The following is a 27,143-nucleotide window of genomic DNA, read 5'->3' as shown; positions in this document are numbered from 1 at the left end:
GAAATAAAATTATTGCACGGATGGCAATATGACCCCCTCAGACTCTCCAGAATGTTTCAGTCACTAAGCCCATTGTGTTGGTGTAAGTGTGGGGAAATAGCAGACTGTTGGCACATGTGGTGGAACTGCCCCACAGTTAAGATCTATTGGAGTGAGGTTTTAGGATGGATCAAGGATCACGACAGAATCTCAAGGTCTGCAGATGCCTTTTCAGTTCTTTTTGGGTTTCAGCAAGGGGAAGACGAAGGAGAGAAAATCAAGGGACTAGCAGCCCACTTATTATCAGCAGCCCGTGCTGCCTTAGTCACTAAATGGAAGTCCGAGCAAACCCTGAGCAAAAGTGAATGGGTGAATGTTGCATCAAACATATGCGTTATGGAAAAGATAACAGAAACCCTGCATAGAAAATCGATCCAATGCGACATAATGTGGGGAGACTTTGTAAGCATGTATATGCCAGGAACCACCCAGTAGACTGTATTCTGCATTCAGAAATCCACACACCCCCTTCTGGGGAGAATACCCTACCCTGTTATGCTGCGAAAAACAAATAACAAGATCCAAAGGACCCCATACTTCATATAAATAATGTCAGTGTACAGACTAGATGTGTCATAATGAACGCCAAACAAGGCTCTACTCTCTATTCCTGGACAATATATAAGTTAACAATTGCTCTTTGACGGGAATGGAATATTTTAGGCGCGAGGGATGAAAAAGGGGAAGTTATTTTTTGATTAAAGTACAGGTTGTTTCCTCAAATGTTTATCTTGGGGATGGAAATGTTGCTCACAGATATGGTTTGTTTGATCTGTACGTTCTTGGAACATTGTTTTGTAAATGTATTCCTATGTAACTTTGAACATTTCAATAAACTTAAATAAAAAAAAATCACAGTACTATACAACAGTAAATGAATATCTTGAGCACCATTCAGACATTTATATATTTGTCCCACTTTTTACAGTAGTGCTATGTTTTCAGCATTGTGTTTTAATACCACCAGTTTTAACCCTTCTAAAACACTGTCAACAATGCAAGTTCATTAGGAGTCTTGATAGAAACTTTAAGATGTAAGCCTCTTAGAAATGTTTAATGCTTCCACTCTGTCTCCGGTGGTGCTTTCCACATTAATTATAGCCAAACTTAGTTGTATGTTTGTAAAATTGTTGTTGTGATTGTCGTCCTCAATTGTTAATTGGCAGAAATTGACCCTGGGGAGGTTTGTGCGAATTCTGTTCTGGCTGCGTACACAAGAGATTAAACAGATGACGAATGGCGTAGGATTGCCCAACCCACAAAACAAATAACATTGTTATTTGACATGCTAAGGAGTATAGATGCAGTCACAGTAACCCATTGCAGAATGTTTCTGCAATGTACATTATCGCTACATTATCGCTATCTATCTAAAATACCCTGTCCTCCTCTCCTTATTTTACAGGCGCAAAATGGGAAGATTTTCATAATGCCCATATCCCTGTGAGAATGAGATTATGAGCTGGCTAATAATCCCTCCTCTTGGTGCAGAGAAGATGTTCGGCAGTGTCGAGTAATGCCAAGAGGATCTCCGTTTTATGAGTCCATGTGATTTTGTCTTTCATTTTTTGTTTATACTTATGTTACATATTTCCACCTTTTAAGTCACTGCACTATTGTGCTCTTACACATTGATGCCATGTCCTGGGGTATGATGGGGGCTGGATGGTCATTGCGGTGAAAAGCAATCAATTTGGACTGGTAGAATAACGCACATCGTTCTGTCTGCGATGTTTAAAATGGGACTTGTTTTGGTAAAGTCGGTGCAGATATTAAATCCCACTTATCATGGAATCCCATGGTTCCATTATGTAGTCCTTTCCTCAAAAGTGCTTTCTGTGAGGCTGGTGATAGTGCAAACTCTTTGCTGGCCGGTGCAGGAGTTGAGAGAGCATAGATGAAAGGCTGCCGTCAAAGGCATAACACTTTTATTTTAACACCCAAGTTTGGGAGGTTACCTTTTTGCTATTTTCAGCTTCCATGTTGACTGTCTTCACCTTCCTAGAGCTATGGCACAAAATATAGACTAATGGATGGTGTGCCCTAATTCATTAGGCACTTTGAGGAATCCACATTCATCTTTTGCCCATCTTGCTCTTCTTCTCATTAATCTCTGCCACATTCTGAAACAGGTTATGAAGTTTAAGTGGGAAGTTGTATGTTAGGGGGATGATTAATGTGTGTTTGTGTGTGTGTGTGTGTCAGAATTCTGTCTTCTTTCAGTTGCCTGACAAACAACCGACACGTGTCGTTCTTTGCCTGATTGGTATGACCTGAAAGGCAAAGGTTCCAGTAGGCCCATCAAGCACAACAGCTGAGCAATTCAGAGTTTTAGAGTGATTTGAGACAGGGCTCATCCTGGCTAACGATTTAGGAATATAAAATGAGCACCTGGAGTTTTCATTTCTTGGACAGCTTTTCCTCAGAACCAAAATGTCCATGCTACCCCATATGAGAGAGCGAGAGAGATTATTCAAGTTAAGATGCCTCACATCTTACCTAGGAAAAGAAAGGTTGGCGTTTCCGTCTGAAAAACAGAAGGCCTGTCAGCAGGCGCAGGCCTAGTGGACCCTCTTCTAACTCTAAAGTAAAGTACTCACCTGTTTGCCCAAAGGAACTCTGACTTTTGCTACTAAAGAACCTATTCTGACACTGCCTGTTGGTCACTAGTCCTAGTGACCCAACTTCTGCCGCTGAGAACACTCATGCTCCAAGAATAAGGGAAAGACTTTCAAGGGATTAGGACCACTGCCTAGAAAAGAAAATAAGTGTTTAAAAGTTACTTATTTGTAAAGAGTTGGTTGGTAACTGTAATTCTAAGAGTGAACAGTTACAAAAATTCTTACTGATCTTCAATGTGTGATGCACTATTCTTAAAAGTATGGTTAACATCTTTTCTTCCTTAGCCACTGTTTTGCCAGTCTAATAGAAAGTGGATACAAAAGTATTTTACTCTCCTGTGATTAGGTTGTGCTTCTTCCCAAAAGTAAAGTGTTGGTATCACCAGATTAGGCTTTTGAGGATAATTGTATGAGTGTCCCCCATTTGGTCTTGCTTCCCCTGACTTGCTGCTAGCCTGTCCTTAATAAGTCTGTAGTAGGTTCTTGCCTACCTAGAATAACTTCAGTAAAATGTGACATTGGGTTTTACTTTCCGCTTCATTGCAAGGTTAAAAAAGTATGTGGGTTTTACTTACCTTGTGTTAGCTGTGTCATCCAAAAATAAATTACACAAGTTCTTGCTTATCTCTATCTTTGGTTAACTGATTTCAAAAGCACCTGTAATTGTATATTACATCCTTGGGTTTTTATAGGTTTTATTGCACCTAGAATAAGTGTTTTACTATTCACCAAAAGTATATTGTCCAGTTGACTGATTAAGTGATTTGTGCTAAGAATCAGTATACAACTGGAAGGGTCTACTGCCCTTGCATTACTGAATGTAATTGTAAAAAGTAACCATAAGCTTGACCTCTACTAAATGTGTATGACAAGGTTTTGACTTCCCTAGAACTACTGTTAGGTACTTCAAATAAGGTCTATACTTGGGTCGGTGTGCTTTCAAGTATAGTGTTGTGTTTTTATACTGTGATTTCATATGATATTTTAGTAATTGCTTACCCCTAGATTTATCTGGGCCTACTTGTATTTAAATAAATCCTTTATTTTTACATACTTAGTGTTTTATTACAATTTTACTTGTACTGATTCTACAGCCCTCTCTCCCTCCTAAGATAAGCCTGACTGCTTTGTCTACGCTACCATGAACTCAGGTGGTACAGCCTTATACTAAGAGTGGAGTCTTGTACTGCCTCAGTTGAATGGTTTTACTGTCCTAACACGGCGTTCTTCAAGCTCCTCTAACACTCTACATGCCGACTGCATGCGACTGCTTCCTGTTTCCACCTTTAGGAAGGGACTCTCCTTCTGTAGTTCACTGCGAGATTTCCTTCTAGCCTTCCTTCCTCCCGTGTGTTTGTGTTACTGGCCTTTTATAGCCCCATCAAGAACGCTACCAGCCATTTCAAAAGCGTCATGTATACCATTATCCTTTGTAAAGCCCATATAGCCAACAAACACTTAAGACTCATTACATGAGGGAGGCTGGAAAAATAAATTCCATTTTGGGGATTCCTTGTCCACGAAGGGGGAGTTGTCCCCAGTGGGATCCTGCTTGCTCTGTCCCCTATGGGGGTGTTAAGCTTAGTGTTCTCACTTCTCTAGTCTCACAGGGGGTGGCTCCCCCTTGGCGAGAAGGCAGAAATTGCCTGGAATTGTCACAAGTGATATGAATTCATCTTTCTAAAGGAGCTTATATTGTCTACAGTTCACTATGCCTTTTTGTACTTTCCTGGTATCTTTCCTGACATTTACAGTTAGCTTGAGTATAATGCTCCATGGTAAAAATCATTTGTAACAAAAGAACAATCTGGCAATACATGAATATTATTATTATTATTTTTATTTGTTTTTTTCTATACAAAAGTATATTTACACAAAAAGAACAAAAATAATGGCAATCTGACATAACCATTACAAAGGAAATGCAGCCCCTAACACAATTAAAGTCCCAAAAGCACTAGCCAGGAACAAAGAAAGGAATTCAAATTATTCTTATTTTTCCAATTGCAATTGAGATTAGAATTAAACTAGCTTACCTAAAACATGTTGCAATCATGCAGAGAAGATAATAGCAACATCCATAGTACCAGAAACTCTTCAAATGCTCACTTTAACCTGGTCTCTCTGACCAGACCTTATCCCTTTAATGAAGCAAAGAATCCTCTATGCGTAACAAGTCACTGATCCCTTGTTCGGGTCCCCTTGCTAGTTCTGAAAATATAATTATTAGCATTTTAGCCAATGCAAAAATCAATGACATCTGAGGGATCGTCAACAATCTAGACCACAGACCCTTCCTTAGGATCTGCGATGTAGAAGAGTTCACTAATCCTCCAAAGCTTTCAATTCAGAGAGACAAGAAACATGGGCAACTCGGCACAAGATGGAGCACATTTTCGGGGTCCTCTGTGTCAAACATTCTGCATGCTCTTAGGTTTTTGGGTATTCCTAGTTTTGTGCCCAGGTATTCCAAGGTGGGATGGCTTTGTAATCCAAATCTTAGGGACCAATGCCTGAGTTTCACCCAGGGGAATCTCACCTTGTACCCCATCAGTGACTTTATTGGCAGAAATAATTGCTCCTTACCCTCATATTGCTTTAGTCTACTAAGATCTTGTAGATCCATTATACCATCCCAAGCTATTATCTTCCCCTTCACTATTACTTCTGATTCGGTCCCTAGCAAAGTTAGGTCTTCCCTCACCTGATTCACTTGTTTTTTTACTTTCTTTAGATAGGGATTTGAATCTGCTACTAGTAGCGCCATCAGAAAAGACCCTTGGGCTGACTTGTTCGCTCTTCCAGGTTGGCCATTAGGGACACAGACCTCCTAGTGTATTGGACCAACCAAGAGGTCAGGCCCAATTCCAGTCTAATTGCACTGACTGGTGTAGAAAGTGCAATGCCTAGAACTCGTTAGAGAATTTTTGCTTTGTGAACGCTGAAGAAATTCCTGTCCATTATGTTTAGCAGCTCTCATCCATATAAGACCATTGGTGACACTTTAGTTTTATAGAACTCAATGAGGGGGTTTAGTGAAAAGGCACATAATTTACTTTTAACGCCTAACAATTTTTCATCTAGTCATACAATGAACTGGTCTCGATGCTTCAGTACTGAGATCGGAAATCCTAGGTAGCAGATGTAAGTGACCCTTTTAATAGGAATGTTATTGAGAGACCAGGTACTTATTAAATGATTTACTTGGGTTTATCTCCAAATTGTTTGATTTTAGATATTTTTCTATGCCCTCTAGCCATCATTTATTAAGATTTCTTGTAAAACTGCACCACATGCCCATACGGCTCATGGCGCGCACATACAACAGACACAACTACAAAAGTATTAAAAACCGTGCAAACAGGAAAGACTGATACAGATACTCTGGTATCAGAGGACAGGAGCTCCTTAATCGGGTAAACCAGGCCCTAATCGGGCGGCAAGTCAAAGAGATACGTTTTCTTCAGCTTACTCTTAAATTCAGCCGGAGTCTTGGATTCTCTAAGGCAGAGTTGCAGCAGATTCCAGGCAGTAGGGCCTTGAACATTGAAACTGCACCCTCCAGCCTACGCCAGCTTGAATCTGGGTTGAACCAGTTTAATTAAATGTTCAGTCCTTAGAGAGCGAACAGGGACATATGGTTGAAGGCGCGCCACAAAGTACATAGGAGCCAGGTTCAGAACGGACTTGTTAGTCAAGGTAAGCACTTTGTGTCTAATTCTAAGCTTGACATGCAGCCAATGTAGCTCCCGCCTGGCTGGCTGCATTAGTATGATTTTGTCTAGCCAAACCCATAACCGCCCGTACTGCACCATTCTGTGTGACCTGTAAAGCAGAGATAGTGGACTGTGAACAGCCACTAAGCAGACTGCTGCAATAATCAAGGCAAGTATTAATGAGAACTGAGGCCAAGGTTGCTAAATTCTTTTGGGTCAAAAAAGGTTGAATATTGCACAGACGTTTAAAGATCAGGCCACCGGACGATCTAATCTGGGCCACCTGATAGTTCATAGAAAGCTTGGCGTCTAGAACTACGCCAAGAGTCTTAACCTTCTTGGCCACCGGTATCAAGGTGCCAAGAATACGGAAATTCTTGTACTCCGCAGGGAGCGACTTCAATTTGAAGCCGGAGGCGACAATCAGAAGCTCTGTTTTGCTTGCATTAAGTGCAAGCAAATTGGCAGCCATCCAGGAATGAATAGACTCATAAATGGTATTTAGGTTGGCCGAGTCCACAAGATACGAGCCCAACAGTTTTACGACAACCTGGGTGTCATCTGCGTAATTCGTAAACTGGACACCCAGGCTGTCAAGAAGTTGTAGAAATAGGACCATATAAACGTTAAACAATGCTGGAGAGCAATAACGGTGGTTGTATGCCTGATCTCTGCGAGTGATACAGACCCTCGGGATGCGCGCAACATGAGCAACATGCGCGCAACATGGGGACTCACCCGGAGGAGCTCCCGCAATGAATCGCTGATGAGACGCGGCACGAGCGGGTGAAGTCTTCCCAGCCGATACGCGGACCAGATGCCGGCGCCCGCCGAGATAGCCTGGAGCTTCCCTTCCGCGGCTTGTTGGAGGAGGGTACGCAGTGGCGCGGGGCTCTCCTCCCGGAGTTAATGCAGCGGGAGCGTAAGAGCCGAAAAGAGCCGGCATAGCATCCAAAGCAGAAGAGGAGAGCTATGAGACTAGGGAAGGACGAGATCCCGGGACTTGCATCAGCCTCGCACAACTGACACTGGAGGAGCAGGTCCCTACGAACATTCAACCCAATGCAGGGCAAGGCGAAGGGAGATCCCCGGCACTAGCGGACCAGTGTTGCCGTCGCCTAAGTGCGCTCCAATTATGTGGCGGGAGCGGAGCCCTCGGGCGGCACCGTGTGGAGTGGCTGGAGAGGGGTGGAACCCTGGTGGACAGAGTAACCCCCCCCAACGGGGTTTCGGAGGAGACGTCCCAGCTCTCGGAGAGGCCCTGGAGTAGGAGGTATGCGCAGCACCTAGCGGAAGTGGCAGTGGACTAGCGCTACAGACCGGCTGACTGTAAAGCGGGCATTGGGGCGGAGAGACTGCCATTACACCGGGAGCGGAAGCCCTTTGCTGGGCGCCGTGGTGGATAGCCCCTCCCTTGGTGCTTCCTATCTGTGGCTCCTCTATCAGTCCCCGACAACCCATTTTGAGCCGAGAGCGATCCCCTGGGACAAGAGGCCATTGACGGCGGGTGGCCCCCACCCATTGAGCAGTGGGGAATGCCCAAAACAGTGGTCAGGCGGAAATCCCATGGTATTAAAGCATTCTTGACAGCTCAGCCAGCAAGTGATACCCTGAGGCAAACGGTTACGGCAGAGATTCACCCCGCTCCTGCACCGGCTGTACCTGCAGAAATGGCATTCTCCAGGACTGATTTTGAAGAGATGCTGAAATCCCTCAAGCAGGACATAACTCAAGAAATCAAGGCGGAGATTAAAATCTCCAAAGACTCATTGGCCCGATCACTCGCCGATAAACCTCACATCTGGGAGGTCTTGAAACTAGGGTTAACGAGCCCGGAAAACATAACATGCGAACAAACCCACGATCATGAAGTCCTGGCGGAGAGGGTAAGAACTATCGAAGAAAACCTGGAGGATGTTTGACGAAACAGGCCAATCTTGAAAATAGATCGCCTAGGAACAATATACGCCTTCGGGGAGTCCCACGTCAGGTGTTGGAGCAGGACCGGCCAGATTATGTAGGTGAATTGTTCAGACCTTGTTTTTTGATCTTGAATTTGTTGGACCACCCTCTCTCAGAAGCTCTGAGTCTGAATAGGACTCACCATGTCTATTCCACCATCCAACGAAGAAGGAACATGCTTCCGGACGTCTTGACTAGAGTTCATTTTTACCGCCAGAAAAAGGAGATCATGGCGGCAGCCAGGAAGTTGGAGCCAATACAATTCCGCGGAGCAACATTAAAGATATTCCAGGACCTCTCCCCATATACTTTAGCAAGTCGGAGACGCCTGCAGAAAGTCACGGCTTGGCTTCAGGCTAAAAAAATGTGCTATCGCTGGGGATTTCCAGGCTCTCTGATCTTTGATTATCGCAACCAGCATTATGTAATATCCTCTGAAGAGGAGGTAAGGGGTCTACTGGCTGAAGGAAGCAGTGGACTCTCCTCGGAGTCCCCGGTGCATGAAACACTAGAGCCGGATACTAGCCCTGCACAGAGAGACAAGCGAAGGAAGCCTAAGGGGTGTCAACGAACTGGTCGACCCCCTACATCAAGAGGCAGAAGCTGTGAAGAATAGGGAGGTACAACGCACCCCGGAGGGGCTCAGCGTGTCTCTGGAAGGCGAGGCACATGATGTTGATTGAGAGCGTCGGTGCCTCCAGTTACTTCAAAAGGACGGACTAAGTCATCTAAGGGAACCTCACCCGACTACAGGAAAATTGCTGAGTGGGGTGACGTGTGTCTTGAATTACTGAGGAAAAGGCTGAACGCTATTCATCATGTCATCTAAACCATGAATCTGGAGGAGGACTCCCAACAGGTGGTATGGGCCCGGATCTGACTGATGGTTTAGAACCTGAAATGATATGCAGCAAGGGTGGTAGGGTAAAGCCCCGGATTGACACACCATTGGGTGTAATGAACGGCAGGGCACTACTCTCTCCAGGGATTGATGTAAGGTGTGAACTTAACGCTTGAATAAAAACCCCCGTTGTGAGCGCTTGGGTCGGCTCGGGACTACAGAGGTCAAGTCTTCAATATAATGTTTTTGGGTGCTCCAAGCGGATTGCGCCTGCTTTGTTGACGTTTTAATGAAGTTGGGAAGGGTAAGGAGGTCTTTAGGAATCTCCATTATGTTAAACTACACTCGTCTAAGTTTGGTTTTTAATGAATTTTTTTTCACGGTATTATTGGTCTTCACATATGTCTTTTTTTTTAGCACTTGTTTCACTTTTACTTACCTGGTTGTCATTGACTAAACATTCGTTCACAGCGGAAAATACCTATGGAACACTCTGCTGCTGGGGCGGGCCCTGTGGCATTCCCACATGTATTCAGAATATGAGGGGGGGGGCCCTGAGGGCGACTGTGAGGGGGGGAGACCTATTCCTAAAGCTTGGAAGTTCACCCTACATAACACATGCGTTCTTGGAATGGTGACCCCAGAGATTAAATGCATTATCCCTCAACGTCCAAGGGCTAAAATCCCCTCTAAAACGTAATGCATTATTTCACAGATTGGCAACACTTGATGCAGCTTTGTTGTTTCTACAGGAAACCCACCTACAACCCTCAGATGAATTACGTCTTAATAACAGACTCTACCCCCACAAAATTCTTTGCCTCGAGTGGTTCAAAGAAACGAGGAGTCGCCATTCTAGCTCGCAAAGTTACCCCCTTGAAAGCATTGAAAGTGGTGCGATGTGGGGAGGGAAGGATTTTATTAGTGGTATCGCTCCTTTGGTGACGCAAGATTACACTGGTGTGACTGTATGCTCCAAATTGTAAGCAAAACTTATTTTACAAATCCTTATCTAAATTCTTGATCGAGCATGCAACAGGGGAAATAATATTGGGGGGAGACTTTAACACAGTGGTGAACCCATTAGTAGGTAAGACGCTGACCCCAACCTCAACAAACAGAACTTTCTAGCTCTTACTTCATTAATGAGGGAACATTCCCTAATAGAAGCTTGGAGGTTTCTTCATCAGGGCGAGAGGGACTACACTTATTTCTCGGCGGTTCATAAGGGCTTCTCCCGGTTAGATATGTTCTTTCTATCAGACACTTTTATACCTCAGGTAACTGACGCTGAAATTCTTCCAGAAGCCTTGTTGGATCACTCACCTGTGAGACTGTCACTCATCCCCATTCAAGATCCCCAATCCCGTAGGCCATTGTGGCGGTTAAATGACCTCCTAATGGAGGATCCCCAGATCCGAAGTCACATAGCTGAAACCATAGTCTTTTATTTTAAGGAAAATGACACGGACACAATGGGTTATGACACGGTATGGGACGCCGCAAAGACGGTGATCAGGGGGCATTTCATTGAACAAGCGGCCCAGAGAGGGAAAACCAGAAGGACACTACAGGCCCAATTAGAGGGGGAAACCCGCAGGCTAGAGGCAGTGCATAAAGAGAGCGGGTCCAAGCGGTCTTTGAGAGATTTGCGAATAGCAAGGAAGGCGCTGGAGTCAAACCATACGGCGAGCGCATCCCACCACATGTTGCGCACAAAGCAGTACTTTTATACAAGAGGGGACAGAGCTAAGTTCTTAGCAGCCAAAATGAAAAAGCTATCAAAACGAAACAGAATAGCCACCTTGCGGGGCACGGCGGGTAACTATATCTCTTTAGAGGAAGGTAAATTACGTATAGTGGAGCAATTTCATAAGGAACAGGCCGCCCCTCACTCTGGAGATCCGCAGGACACGGAAGAATTCATAACACATGCCCATCTCCCCCCAGATTTCACAAGCCCTACGAGACACTTTAGAAGAGCCAATGACGGTTTAGGAAGTTGAGAACACGATTAAATCTCTGCCCCTTGGGAAAGTCCCAGGCCCGGACGGGTTCACAAATACATTTTACAAGGCCTTCCGTAGTGAACTGGCCCCCCATCTCACAAAGCTTTTTAACTACTTGTTGGAGATGGGATCTGTCACTCGGACAATGGCAGAGACTGCAACGACCCTGATATTAAAGCCGGGGAAAGATCCCACGGCATGTATGTCTTATCGCCCGATCGCTCAGCTAAATTCTGATGCGATGATCTATGGTAAGGTCATAGCCCGTCGGTTAGGGGAGATTCTTCCGCTAATAATAGACAGGGATCAGACTGGCTTCATCCAAGGCCGGTCAGCCCATGATAACATTCGCCGAGCGATAGACCCGGTGGCCTTGGCCCCCAAGATCCCAGGTGCTTTATCACTCCTATTGTTAAACGCACATAGGGCTTTTGACAGTTTATCATGGGATTATCTGGGGTGAGTTCTGAGGGTCTTTTGCCTGAAATTCTCCAGTCTGATTCTTTCTAATTTTCGGATCCCATCAACTCGAGTGCGGGTCAACTTGCAGTGGACCAACCAGATACCCTTGGGAAGAGGAACCGGACAAGGTTGCCCCTTGTCCCCTCTTGTGTTTGCCTTGGCTGTGGAGCCTGTGGCGCAGCAGATCCGTCTTCATCCAGGGATACAGGGCTTTGAGGTTAAAGCATAATGCCATAAGGTTGCATTGTACGCGGATGACGTACTTTGCTTCTTGAGCGATGCGACCAGCTCGATCTCCAATTTCATGGCACTACTGGAGCAATTTGCGGCGATTTCCGGCTTCACGATAAACACGGCAAAATCATTGGGAATGAACCTCTCAAAACCCCCGGAAGTCTTAGTCACTTTACCCCTTCCAATGGACTTCCACGCACATCACCTACCTGGCAGTGTGTCTGACTCTGACTTATTCAGGCTTACTGAAAGCCAACATCCCCGATCTCTTAAAGAATTCAAAAGAAGTGCTACAACATTGGGCCACACAAGAAGTATCATGGCTTGGGCGAATCAGTGCAATTAAAATGTCCATCCTTCCGAGGCTATTATACATGATTCACGCCTTGCCAATACTAATTCCGGAAGAAGACCTCCTCAACTTACAGAAAGAAATGGGTCGATTTGTCTGGCAAGGTAAGATTCCTAGAATTCCGCGTAAACTCCTTACGAGGGGGAAAGCACAGGGTGGTTTGGGTCTCCCTTCAATCCCACGGTATTACAGGGCCGGGCAGGTAGCAGTAATTTTAAGCTGAACCTGATCCTCCAGAATCTCCCAAATGGCATGACATTGAGCAATCGGCCTCCCAGTTTCCGTTAAACTCACTGCCGTTTCTCCCGAAAACAGCCCGTACCCGCCAGGACTCCCTCTTGCCCACTACGACAGCGACGCTCCGTTGCTGGGATAAAGCCTGTGCACAAAGAGGCTTTTCATCGGGTCTTGGCCCGCTATCCCTGATTACACAGAACACAGCCTTCACCCCAGGTCTCCACCCTGAATCCTACCGGATCTGGTAACCAGTAAAACCATTGAGGTTATATGATCTCTATGAAAATAATCGGCCTTTAACATTCGAACAATGCAAAGGGAAATGTAACCTTCCAGAAACGGAGAGATTCAAATATATACAATTACGCCACTGGATAACAAACCCGACCATAACACAAGTTGCCACTAGGCCACCTTGACGGTTTCGGAGGGTCATCACTCCCATAGAATTGCTACCTGTTACCGCCTTTTGGAAAATGTCCCTATCAATGAGAAGCTCCCTTATATGCTAGCATGGGAAAGGGAACTGGGAGAGCCGATACCACAGGAATCATGGCAGAGAATATGGGGGAGAGCCCACGGGATATCCCGATGTATGACAGTAAGGGAAGGGGCACTCAAGCTATGCTTCCGGTGGTATCTGTCCCCGCATAGGTTACACGCTATAAATCCGGATTACTCGGATACGTGTTGGCACGGATGTGGAGAGAGGGGTGACCTAGGCCACTTATGGTGGCACTGTTCGATCATACAATCCTTTTGGCTTGAGATAAGATCCAAAATTAGGGAAATTACAGGTGCCTCGATTCCTATGGACCCGCAGATAATGGTATTGGGCGATGCACCCGAAGAGGGCTCCTACCCAATGTCGGGCCCCAGAGCGGAGCTGATTTCACACCTGCTTATGGCTGCTCGCCTCACGCGCCCCTGTTTCTGGAAGGACATAGAGGGTCCTCATATAGGATATTGGTGGGTGAAGGTTGGGAATTATTGGGTATGGACAAACTAACGGCTATGCTCGAAGGAAGATTGCCCAAATTCTCTTGCCTATGGGGGGGGGCCATTCCTCGATTACGTGGAGGAGAAAGACCATATGTTCTTCCAACCTAGAATATTGAAGTGATACGGGTTTAAAGACTGGTATGTCTGGCAGATCTGAGCAATGAAAGATAACGATTGGCAGGCAATAAGGTGTTTGTTTTTTTTCTTTTTCTCTTTCTTCATTCTTTGCTCCTTTTCTCTTTCCTGGGTTCTTCCCCTCTTACTGTTCCGGTTGATACAATCGATCTTTGCTAATAATTTTTACTGGTTCATTTGGGATTAATAGCAGTTTAATTGATGATCTCTCGACCTATGTTGAACTAGGGATATTGTTTGGAACCAGATGTTTGGAACAATTGTTTTGAAAGATGTTATTGTAATTGTGAAACTCAAATAAAAAGAAGTTCTTAAAAAATAAAAAAAGTTTGAATGTGTTTGCAAGCACAATTCCCTGGCGAACATCTCTATGAAGAGGGATCTTGCGAGATAGTTCCTCCAACATATTCAGCGTTAACTTAATCGAGTTATTTGAGTAGAATAGTTGGATCAATGACAGGAGGCCTGGATCTTTTCCCCACAATCAATTTTTGCCAGAGTCTGGCGGTGTTAATATTATTGAAAGCGGCCGACACATCTATGGTGGCCACAAAAAGTGAACGACCTGTCGGAGGCCCGACAACCGACAGACATGCTGTTCCACATCCTCTCCTAATGCCTGTTTGAAGTGGGCTTAGGATATTGGCCCTCTCGGCCCCCATAGTGAGTTTGCCAAAAGTAATGTCGGTAAAATATTGGATGTCATATAAATCAAAGAGATGGGTCTATAGCATGATGGATTCTCTCTCTCGCTCCTTTTACACATGGGACTCGGCGTTGAACTGGCCAAAGAGGGTGAACATGTATAATCCTTCATAATGTGGGTAAAAAGATGGTACAGAATATCTGCCCATAACGGTGGGTTACTTTTGATGATACCATTTGGCATACCATCCGGACCAGATGCGTGAGAATTGTTGAGTTTATCGATAATACACTCTATATCTGACTGATCGAAGAATGGTTTTAGGGAAGGACGCTGTTGGGCAGAATCCTGTGCAGTGCCCTTAGGGACCACTACACACAATTAAGACTACAAGTTCACCTTTGGTAGAAGCCTTTACTACGCTGTTAAAGTGGTAGCAGTAGCGGAGCAGTCAGACTTATCTCAAGAGTAAATGAGCAGTAGTAGAGATTACACAAAGGACCACAATTAGTGTGACTCAAGCAAACACTGACTCAAGGTGTCAGGTAAAAAATATAAGTACATTTATTTTTAAACCATCTGTTATAAAACACAATGCTTATAAATTCAAAACCACACATAAAATATACCACACACAACCAATTCCACTTGCTTCAGTAAATTCAAGGTAAGTACATTAGGATTTGACATAGCGGTGTTGGAATACTAAAGCGTACCCGTGGATAGAAATGCTCACAAAGTTAAAACACACTTTATACTTAAGAATTTCAAACAAGGGGAAAAAGTGAATAAAAATCATAGGCAATACTTTTTCAAGGCAAGGAGACTCGAGGACTTATTCAAAGATACAGATTAAAGTCAATAGGCCTGCGCCCGTGTCAATGGAGCAGAGGCTCAGTTGCCAAGGATCACACGTTGAACAGTTTGAGATGCCAAGAGTTTGTAAAGATTGTCAAATGGAGGGAAAAGTTATAAGAAGGAGGGAAGAAAGAACAAATCTTCGTGGAGGAAAAGGGTTCACCCCGATTCCGGCTGCTCAGACGGAGAGAATGACCAGTCTGCACAGTACCTTATTCCGTTGGAGAAAAGCTGGTGCCACAGCAGTTGTACCCAGTAGTTCCTGCAGACTCACGGTTCCTGTGGCTTCAGTCGTGGGGACAAGAAGGACGACGTCTGGAGCGATCTGCACTACCGAGGGATGAGGCCAGCAGCAGCGAGAAAGACAACGATGAATAAAAGGTGCGCTCCTTTAAATCAGGAGAGGGCTCTTCTGATGGCTATCCGGACCACTACAGCACAGCAGTGATTTCGACCCAGGAGAGGATTCTCTGACTGAAGAAAAGACAATCTGGTTGATCCCACCAGGCTTAAGGGTAGAAGACTCCGGACTGAATCTTCTCTTAGTCGTCGAAGGGGTAGATAGCTCAGGACTGCAGAAGGGCTTCACCGGGACTCGGAGTTGGAGCAGCCGTCTTCTTCTCCACTTCTCTTCAGTTCCTTGTAGTTCCAGAGGTGACTCTGCCTTCTAGCTCAAGAGTCCTGCCTTTTATGCCAAAATCCCCCATTCACACAGCCTGGCTGTCAATCACTCAGCAGGGGGGTTGTCCAGCCCAGACAACCACATCAGCCAATCAACACAAAATGCGACTTGGGTCTCCAAGGAGACCCTATGCAGGGGGTGACTACACCCCGCCCGCACTTTCAGCCCACCTAGACACCCAAACGCCAAAGGAGGGCTGTTGGTCAGAAGCTGGCCAAAGGTCGGCGAACAAAGGAGGCAAACCTGGTTTGCCGCGCAAAGAAAGACCCAAGAAGGATGTTAACAAAAGGAAATGGTGATTAAACCCAACCGGAGCCGAAATAAAAAGTATTTGAGCTAGCAGGCTTAAAGTTCGAGGCTACTAAAATAGTCTAAAACAATACCACGTTATGTAATATAATCATGGTAGGAAAATTAGGGTAGATACCACTGCCACCAGCCAAGTCTTAATGTTAAGGGAGCGAAACAATGCTCCAAGAGGTACAGATAACAAGGGCTAAGAATGAACCCATTCCAATACTCCATATAAGATGGGGTGTACTGGATCTGTGGTTAAATGACTATGTAAAGTTAATGGCAACTTTACCCTTTTCTGGGGGACAGTAGTCAGCCCCAGAAATGGAGTCGGTGGGAAGTCAAAACGACAACCCTGTGTCACTGCACTGAAGGTGCTGTGTAATGCACAGGAGTGGGGCTACTGAAGTGGTGTACTCCAGAATCCACAATCTTAAAAACAGATGAAACACACATGGCAAAACACAGGTAAGAGTGGGGCAAAAAGCTCACACTCTTACCAAGTGGAAAAAATACAGTACAGAAATCCAGCAAAGCTGCTGAGGGACTCACTAGGTAAGGGAAATTAGACATAGAATGAGAATTCTCCCTAACAGACGCACACTCATTTTCCGTCCTTATCTTTATCGTCAGGTCTTTGCTGCCAATTACCTCTCTCTTCTGACACTCCTGATGACTGGTGGAATGACTGTTTGTTTCCCTTGTTGTTCAAAATCCACCAGATCCCACGAGTGTCATGCTTAGCTATTTTCTGCAATAAAGCTTAATTCTTCTCAATGTATTTCTCAATTCAATGAGCCCGACACCAAATTCTAAATTGTTACCTCTGCTTTTTTCCCCCTTAACTTCGTCCTCCTGCTCTTTTAGTGTACAGTTCGTCAACTGTTTAAATTCTCTTCTCAACTGACATTTACGCCTTTGGATTTCCCTTTCATAGGTGTAATCGGTCCTGGTTAGAGTGATTTTTGCTTGGACAGGTGGGTTTACCATCCTCCGTTTTCTCAATCTTGACAGAATTTCGGGGGATCTTCATTGGATCAGAGTACAACATCTTATTGTTAGGGGAAAGACTTTCCTACCATTCAGACAGATCTAGATTGACTGAGTGTACATTGGTCCTTTATTGTGCTACCCTATTCCCCTGTACCGAGATTACCAGTAACCCCACCTCGGACACCTGCTCCATATCCCCCGGAAGCCGCCCCCTCAGGGTTAGATGTAGCATTGCGTGGTCACTCAGAGTTGTCCTTCCAATCTGAAAGTCAACAACCTCCTCCACATCTATATTCTTAAAGAAAATGTAATAATAGATGTAGACAGAGCATTTGACCATGCGGGAATCTAGACATGCACCCCCCACCCTCCGAAGAGTTGGTTTGATTTCACAAAAGACCAGCTTGATGAAAAACTGGACTATGTTTTCCCATAGCTAGCTTTGCTTGACTGAAGAGAAAGAGGGATGACCCCTTGCCTGTCGTTCAGCTCTTCCCAGTCTCCGTCTGTAATCAAGCAGCTACAGTTAAAGTCTCCTGCTATAATGACTACCCCTGAAGGATGCTCGCCAGACCATTATTAACTTTTTTTTCCAGATCATGGGTAACTTTTTCGGCGTCCATACATCGGGGATTAAAGTAAACCATTATCACCAATTTAACTGTTTGTTTGTGGAATTCATTGTTATCATAGATCATTGTAGCTAGAAACACCTACGAATTCACTGAAATTTGCTTAAGGGAACTAAACTTTCTGACTTGGACGGCTGTCAGGAGACCACCCTTGGGCCTACCCCAAGGGAGCATTCTTTGCCGGCAGCGAGTAAATCCGGAAGCCGTGCCATATTGGGTTGCTCCTAGGCCGTGTTTCCTGAATCAAGATGATGTCAAAAATATCAAGGAGCTACTTCTTAGTATTGTTCATAAAGGAATTGTAGCCCCTTGAGTTCCAGCTTGCTATTTGTAGAGTGTCCCTAGAAGCCTGGCCTCCTGCCATCGCAGATTGGAAGGGTTGCTGCCAACCAGTCCAAACTCAGATTTTCAGGAGGTTGAGACCCAGATGACCTTTGATCTTGGTCAAAGTCCTTTTTTATGGTGATTTTAGGGCGTGGGTAGGGTTTTGGGGTGATCACTGTACACGCTGCTTGATAACACTCAAAACCTTTCAAAAGAAATGCCTCCTGATGACCAAAAACCAATCTTTCAATCAGTTTTGACTCAGTGATCTGTGCACTTTCCCAGATATTCTCTGTTGAATAGATGAAAACATATTGGGCATGATTCTTGTTGAGTTCTTCTATGGGATTGTGTCATTCTAAAACACTTCTGTGAATCAGGCCATAAATATCAGCCGAGCAAATAAAATTGAGGTTGGGCATAGATGCTATTCTAGACCACACTCTCTGTCGATTTAATGGAATATGCCTTTCCTTCTCAAAGACCGATTCAAAGATCAAAACCCGACTCTCATTCTTGGTAGCTTGATCCTTTAAAACAGTGGGGGAGTATTTGGACGTAGACTCCATGTGCTCAACCCAAAGGGTAGCCAACCCTCCCCTGGGCTAGAAGTCTTAGGGGCTGGTTGCTGTGCTGACAGATGAACTCTATCCGTGTCCCTCAATGCTGAAGAACACTTGGTGCACTTTGGAGAAATTCAACCCCGGGAAGGCTTGTCGTTGCACTTCAGCATTGCACCTAACCTGTCCTTAGTGGATTGAAGCTTAGGACCATTAGCATTGACGCAAGTTTGGTCTTCACTTTACTATGGACCCTAGCCAGAGGGGCCGACCTAGGAGATGGGCTAGTGATCAAGTTATCCTTTCTGTGTTGATCCTTGGTTGGCCTTCCAGTTGTTCGAGGACTGCCATCAGTTTCCAACTTTATCACATCAGGCTTTACAGGTGCCGTATCTGCCAGACCCTCTAGCCGCAGCCATGATTTTCCTTAAATTGTGCCAGCCATTTCTCCTTGATTTTTACATCCGCTTTCATGTTTTTAGTTTTCTTTAACATGCATTGGGGTGTATTTGGCACAGAGATTTCCAATTGCGCACCCAAATGTCCAGAGGCTACCGGAGCTCCTCATTGTCATCACCCATTTTAAGTTGTCTCAATACATTTTGGACACTATCGGCCCGCTTTTCTTTAGCTGCAAGTAAGGGCGCTGCCGGCGCCACCCTCTTGTTGGGCTCACACATACCCAACAGGAGTGACCCTATCTCCATTAACATTCTGTAGTTCGTTCTGACTTCAAAGGCCACTGTGTCATAAAATCTGTTGAAGGATTGTAAGACTAAATTTAGTGCCACCAGGGAGCTCTCCCCCATATCGGTCAGGTCGTGTGGTGGTAGCTCATTCTCTGATGAAGGGGTACTGTCTCCTGATTATCATTTGAGCTCAATGAATCCAAATCTGACGTATCCAAGATTGCTTCCATGGTATTTTCTTGAGTTATGAATAGGACAGGGAGACGCTAAATCGGTCTCTTATAGCTTCAATCGCCTGAATTTCATTCTCACGGCTTATGCAGGCATCAACGATGGATGCATTTGCTTCATGTTCCACCTGTGTCGAAACTGAAGCTCCGATATCAGTCTACCTCTGTATGGTCAAGGCCACCATCCTTACTCTGTGCCCCCAAGCCTCCAGATTGGATTGCCTGTGCATACGATATCCTTGGCTTTGCGGGGAAAAACACAGACATTTAAATTTTCCCTACATCAGCTGCTTGGGTTCCTGTTGGTGAGTGGTTTCAAGGGCGACAGCTTTTTAGCCGGCATCTTCTTCCCCATGCCCCCAACAAATGCCCAGAGAATCTGACCTTTCCGACTTCCAAATAGCCAATGGGAGTGGTCATAAACTACAGAACAGAAGTTCAGTAGGTAAAACAAGGCCACTCAACATACGTCGCAAGACGCTGTCTGAACTGTGTAGACTGCACCCACTCCGCTGACTTTTTGAGTTTTTACTAATTAGGTACACCTCCAATTGACAGCTAGGAGAGACAGACCTGCAGACAGACCTGCAGGTGAATCACACCAACAGACAGCGTAGACTGCACCCACTCCACTCTACACCCCACCCACTCATACATGATTATTGCAATTGCGGTATCGTAACATGTAGACTGTAACAAAATTAATGTGTCCTACTTCATCTCTTCTGGGTGCGACTGTTAACAATTCAGGTTACATTACAGCTTCTGATTGCATGCCCATGAAGTTTTGCGATCTATCTTCTTAATTTGTTGTTGATCTTCTTGTATCCTACTCTGTCACTTATGTCCATAATGCTACTTCAAGCAGGTAAGACAAATCTGGCAGACATCAGATGACGATTGAAATTGTATCTCCAAATGAAATATTTGATTATGATTGAAAAGTAAATGTGTATTCATTTGACAATAGTTTTACAAATTACTAATTTGGACATTAGCTGGAGTGACGTAGTCTTTCTTCTGTGAATCCATGAACTTTCACTTTTGTTTTATTCTAGGAAGCACCTTATCAAAGATGCCTGCTTTGTCTGTTAAAGATGCAAACGTCTGGCGACAGACCAAAGCTCTCCTCTACAAGAATTACCTGGTGAAATGCAGGACAAAGAAGACCAGCATACAGGTATTAATAGCAGGTGGTTGTGGATTCATGGGCATAATTTAACCTTAAGTGATGTCGGACATTTGTAAAAGTAGAGAAAAATATATTTACTGTATTGAATTATTTTAATAATTTTGCTGTTCAAAATCACATTGCATGATGCATTTCTGCCTAATTCCATTATCTTTAAATATGCATAGCAGTCCCACACGCAGGGTTCGAAATTGAGGGGAGCTGGGAGCGATTTAGCTCCTGCTTCTAGCACATTAGAGCCTGGTTAGCTTGAAACCAACAGCCACCAGAAGCTACATTTGGCTCCTAAGGCCAACTGGGGCCTTCCAAATATGTAAATGTGACATTAACTTTTAGTATTTGAGAATGTTCATGAAAAAGAATTGGAACACATCTAATACACATTTAATCTTTCCTTTGCTCACCACATCTCTCTTACTTCCGGTGCCTGCCGATTTCATCTCTACAATACACGTGAAATGTGCCCTTTTCTTAATTTCCACGCCACACAAATTCTAGTATCTTCCTTAATCTTCTCTTGGACTTTTCTACTCCTCTATTCTCTTCTTTGATCTTCCTTCCTCACATATTGCTCCTCTCAAATCAATCTATCATTCTTCCATCCGTTCTCTCTCTCTTCTTTCCCATCGGGACTCAATCTCCTCATCCTTTACCTCACTGGAATGGCTTTCTTTTCACTCTCAACTCAAGTACAACTTCCTTTGTCTTGTTTTCAAATCTCTCTACGGTCACGCCCCTAACTATCTTGCATCTCTCCTCTCCTATTCTCCTTCTCGTTCTCTTCGCTCTGCTGATCACTTTATACTTACTGTCCCACGCTCCCCTTGTGCACAATCCCATTTTTGATCCTTCCAACTTCTTGCTCCTCTTCACTGGAACATTCTCCCTCTCTCTCTCTCAGATCCATTACATCCTATTCCTCGTTCCACTCTTCTTTAAAAACGCACCTACTTCAGTCGTCTGTTTAATCGTTACTGGCGGACTCTGATCATCGATTTACACTGCTTATCTTATGTATTGCTAATTGTTTTCTGAAAATTGTTCTCTGCTAATTGTTTTGTTACTCGTTGATTCTGAACATAAATTTACATTGCTTATTTTATGTACTGCAAATTGTTCTCTGTAAAGCGCTTTGGTTAAAAGCGCTATATAAATCACAATAAATACAAATACAAATTGTTCTTACAAAATAGACAAAAAGTTAAAGGAGCATCTATTGTAGCTTCTGCTGTGGTAGCTCCTGCCTACTGGGTGATGCCCGAACCCAAGAGCTGGTTTTAGCTCCTGCTTATTGAATCTCAATTTCGAACCCTGCATATACCAGTTATAGGATACTACGTAATCGTTATGGCCATCAATGGTGCACACAGTGGTCATCCTTATTGCTGCATCTGACCCCATGGATGCCAATGGGCTTCTGGTTGGTCGGGCTGGATTTCGGAGTTGGGACACAGTACCACATGCAGCATATGCAAGAATGATTTCCCCCGCAATTGTTTGCAGCCGGACAAATTTCCATTTATAATGGCTCATGTAGGTATATTTGAAATAGTTGGTTTAAAAAAAATTCAAATACATTAGGTATCCAGTAATGCTAGTAGTGTAGATCTTTGTCGATCCAAGCACTTTGGATAGTCTTCCCTTTTTAGAAGTAGTACCCCAAAACATCAAGACAATGGGTATTACAACATACAATGTTTCAGTACGAGCCCAAGGGCTCCATAGCGGTCCCCTGGGCTCCGCTGTATTATATATCGGAATGTAAGCATCACAATTTATGACCCGAAAGAATATTGACAAATGCATCCCAGCATCCTGTTATGTCACTTGGATGATGGGAATCAGAGTGCCAGTCATTAGTAAGCAAAACTGAGTAAGTGACGTATCTTTTTTCCCCGTTATGTAACTCCACATGGGGATAGTAGAATACACTGAAGTTTAAGGGTAAACCAGTTTGATGCATGGGTAAATACTCTGGCAAAATGGGTGATTCTCATGTGTTGTAAACATAAACCTATTTCTACATATGGTTCTATCTTCTTTTGCTGCCAGTTTTTTTAGGTGAGTTTTTGGGAGGTTTCCCCCTTCCTTATTATTTAATCCCTAACCCACCTACTCCTTTTATCTCCTTACCCACCCCCTTTATTTTTCAATGAGTTTTTTCGATGAATATTTTTTGTAAAAAAAAAACGAATCTGAAAACAAAGGGGGGTGGCGAAGGGGATAAAAGGTGTAGCAGGGTTGGGGATTAAATAACTCCTCAAAAGAAAACTGGTCGCAAAACAACTGTTTACCCCGCAGTCACTAGCTTATTTGACAATTTTTTTTTATAAACCAGGCATTGCCTGGCCCGTAAAACTGAACGGTTTTCATGGGATGCATTTAAACAGTGGTGAAAAGGACTAGTAAGCAACTGAAGCTATTATACAGCAGTGCATCTCAATGTGGGCAGCTTCTTATGGCAGAGCTTGCGAGTGTGTTTTTAGGAGAAAAGCATGAATTAAATGAGGGACATGTGAAGGAGACGAGAGATGGCACAGAGATATATGTCCGGGATGAATTGTTGAGTCAACAAGGCTTTATGTACTTTAGCACATAGGAAAAATGTGGATTGTGTTCCAGGAGGAACAAAAGAGTGGAAACGTTGGAACTGTACAAAAGTCCTGCTAAAAAAACGGAACCAGAATTCTAGAGCTCCCAAGATCACTTGTAGAAGTATGCAGGATTCTAATGGACTACTTCCTCCCACGGATTCCTCATCTTTGATATCCATCTCCCAGCGCAGCTGCTCTTCAGAAACTTTTCTGCTGCCAGGGGACGCAGTGTGGCTCTGCGTCAGCTCCTCCTGAAGCGTCTATGCGTTCCACGGAGGACATTACATCAGGGCCAGCACATAAAGAGGCGCCACCCCCCGTGACCTCAGTTCCTTTTTTCCGCGCACTCTGCTCACTTTACAAACACCGTTCTTTTTTGCTTCTGTTTTTGATATTTGACACAATGCTGAATCTGACAAAGTCCTCCAGTTTCAAACCTTGCGGTCTTCAAATACCCGTTTCGCACCCACGCTGCAATTGGCATTACTGTCTTGTTGAAGGCCACGATGCACCTGAATGCACTTTATAAACGAGCAGCAGAATGTTTTACCTTTCTCCACAAGGAGACAGGTGGTAGACTGATGCATTCGAGGAATCGGACGCAGACCGCAGTACAGAGAAACGGTCCCTTGTCCAAAAGGACAAACCACAAGCGGTCAGGCTCTCCTTGCGGTTCTTCGATATATCACTCGTCTTCCCTTTTGAACGCCACTCATTTCCCAGGAGTACAGGACTGGGTGTGAAAAGGCTGCAGGGCCTCATCCTCTGGGACGTCCTTAGAAGGGTGGCCCCTCCTCCTCTTCTTTGTCTTTGAAGAAGAGGAGCCACCACTCCAAGGACGTCACAGAGGAAGAGCCCCACAGATACCTTTTCCTTCTCAGTCCTCTGCTCCTGAGAAATGGGAGATATTCATGATGAAGGTGCTTAACATCATCACAAACGTGCTTAACATCATCACAAACGTGCAGGTGGCTTGGGCGCTGGCAGCCTCAGCGCTGATGGATTGTTAGCACAGGTGGCCTCAGTGCCGACCGTGTCGGCCATGCAGGTGGTTCCCACCATGCTCTGATGAGCCGGCAGGGAATCGGCAAGCAGACCAGACAAGGTGCCGTCCAAGGGTCACACTGTTCCATCTCCATATGACGGTACTCTGATCTCAGGTCCCTCTTTCATGGCACCAACCAACACCAGCTAAACTGGAGTCGCAAGGAAATTTCTCCCGCTCCCCATGAGAGCATACATGTCCCATTTGGAGGATATATGACAATGACGGGTTCAAGTTCATTTCGGGCCTAAGCCTCTTCATCCTAGGGCGTTAGGAATTTCCTGGAGGTGTTTTATGGGGAACAATGGACCTTGCTGCCATATTTCAGGCTGCATGTGGCGTGGACACCACGACAGAGGTGCACATGCTCCCTGCTGCCACCATAGGCAAAAGGTGCACATGCTCCCTGCTGCTCCCCGGGCTGCTTTCAAGTGGCTGATGGTGAAGATGGTCGACACATTGGGGCTGTCAGCCCCTTCTCGTCTGAAGTTCCAGTACAAGCATCTGGACGAGGGTCCAAAGAAGAAGACACTATTGCCTTTCAATCAGGCAGTAGAGGGGCCAGTGCTGGGACTGTGGGACAAACCGGCTTCAGTCATCAAGTGGATCGCCACTGCGGCGAAGCAACACAGGCTGGCACCCCCAGACACAATGTTTCTTTCTACCCAAGCTTCACCTGAACGATTGGTGGCCCAGGCCACTACGCCATCTTTTCCCCCAGATAGGGAAAGCCAAGAGACTGGAAAGAAAGATTTCCGGGTCTTCGAGCCTTGGTCTCTGTGTGTAAACGCCTAATGTTCTCTGACCAAGTTCTCGTTTGGCCATCAGTCTCGGCAGTGGCGTTGGAGCACATCCTTGAAAGGGAGATGCATGAAGGTTTTGATGCCCTGATAAGGGACGACAAGGAAACCTCCCGAGAGATGCCACAGATATGTCTGGATACGGCCGACTGCGTTGCAAGAATGATGGCCAAGAGCACCGTCTTGCGCTATTTCTCATCCGACATCCTACAGACATCCAAGAGAAACTTCTGGAAATGCCCTTCGATGGCATGAACTTGTTCGACACCAAGTCCGATGAGACTTTGTTGAAGTTCCAGGCCTCAAAGGCGAACACTAATTTGCTAGGACAACAGCAGCCAACTAGCCCAGCGGGCAGAGGGAGAGGTTTTCGCCCCTTCACCACTTATGCCCAAAAAGGTAAAGGCCATGCCCCACCAGGCAAGCAAGGGCAGGATCGTCCCTGCAGGGGTAGTGGCCGGGGTGCACCCAGAGGACTCCTGAGAAGTCCCAACACTTGTATGCCTCATCAAGGGTCTATGCAGATACATCACCCGGGCCCTCCTCGACCTTCACTGGCTCCCACTGCATGCACAAATCACCTTCAAGTCTTGCTGCATCATCTATAAGGCAGTCGCCCTCTAGTCATCCTCGCAGAGAAACGCGGCATCTCTAGCAGACACGCACCACCAAAAGCCAGGACACATGCAGACTTGAAATCCGCTGTTGCAAAAAGGTACAGTGAAAGAGAATTCATATGTAATAATCTAAAGGGAATTGCCTTTCCATTTTCAATCAAGTTTAGCGACTAATCTTCATGATATTCCTCTAAAAGATGTTATAAAGAACAAATTGAGGTGCAGAAGTGAAAATCAAATAAGAAAACCTAACTTTGTCATTAGGGACTCCTATTATCCTCTAAGTACTGCATTGAGGAAGATGACTGAAGAGGTGAAGTACTATAGGAGTGGTCAGTTCATTAATGTAAATGACCCACACCTGAGGGAGGCTGAGAGGCTTAAAAGGCTCCCTCAGGTGCAGGCTATTAGTAGTAGGAGAGAAGGAGAAAGCAATAGCAAGAAACAGAAGCAGCATGGTTTATCCAGACAATCCAAACTGCTGGAGGAGAGAGAAGACGCCTGGAACATTGGGTGGCAGAGAGCAGGTCTTGAGAGGGTCTGTGCCTCTGAAATCCTGAATTGCAGGAAGCATTCGAGATGGGAGCTTGCACTCTGGCAACCTACTCTGCAGAGGCTGTGCAGCGTGAAGCCAAGGCGAGGGAAGTGTGAGGGGTCAGAATGTGAGGCGGACAACTTTGTAGATAGTTTTTAATAATAACAAGTTTATTAAATAAAAAGGTTGGATAAACACCTCACTATCCCTACCCTGAGGAGGATTTCCATGCCTAAAATAAACTAAAAGAAACACTCTAACAAAAGGAATTATGTCCCTCATTCAATAAAGCAATAAGGAAATGCACGGCAGTTGACTATATAGCATATCATTGAATTCACAATATAACCAATGTCTTCTCTCATGATTTGAGTGAATTCCCCTTCCCCAGATCCGAGACAGGTTTTTGCTCCACAGTTGTAAAGAAATTAGGAAATCCTGGTCTGCCCCAAAGTTCCAATAGAGTTCTTGATGATTTAAACTTGATAACTAAATGTTCTGTTACCTCAATAACGTAGCAAAAGAAATAATATGTTCTAGCTTCTTCTGGAGTAAGAACACATTTCACATTTGTCTTCAAAACAACAACACTCACCTTTGTCAGGATGATTTGCCATAAACTTTTACTTCTAAAGAATTGTAACCCATCAACAGTTAATTTACAAAAATTTTCTTTCAATGTCACAATATTAGTTATCGTGTTAGAACCACAGTTCAGCACTTTATCAACTACTACATGATTCATTCTTATGCCAGGTCTTCTTCTTCAACAAATTGGCATCTGGGTCTACTGTCCTGCCCGCTCAACACTTCACAAAGGAACACAGTGTGCTTCAGTGGTA

At 44.8% G+C, this 27,143-nt stretch overlaps 1 protein-coding gene across 1 annotated transcript in view; it reads left to right on the top strand.

Moving 5' to 3' along the window:
* LOC138583120 (cholesterol transporter ABCA5-like) overlaps positions 1-27,143 on the top strand; it is a 3,134,767-nt gene that overhangs the window by 44,441 nt on the left and 3,063,183 nt on the right. Inside the window, exon 2 of the mRNA XM_069655080.1 lies at positions 20,577-20,698. Within this exon, the coding sequence (XP_069511181.1) occupies positions 20,594-20,698 (105 nt within the window). The 5' untranslated portion in view covers positions 20,577-20,593. The remainder of the gene's footprint in view (positions 1-20,576; positions 20,699-27,143) is intronic.

Source organism: Ambystoma mexicanum, chromosome 3q (genome assembly GCF_040938575.1).
Source record: "Ambystoma mexicanum isolate Mex_15411 chromosome 3q, UKY_AmexF1_1, whole genome shotgun sequence".
Lineage (NCBI taxonomy): Eukaryota > Metazoa > Chordata > Amphibia > Caudata > Ambystomatidae > Ambystoma > Ambystoma mexicanum.
Note: the sequence above shows the minus strand (reverse complement) of the source record. Positions and strands in the feature narration are given on the sequence as shown.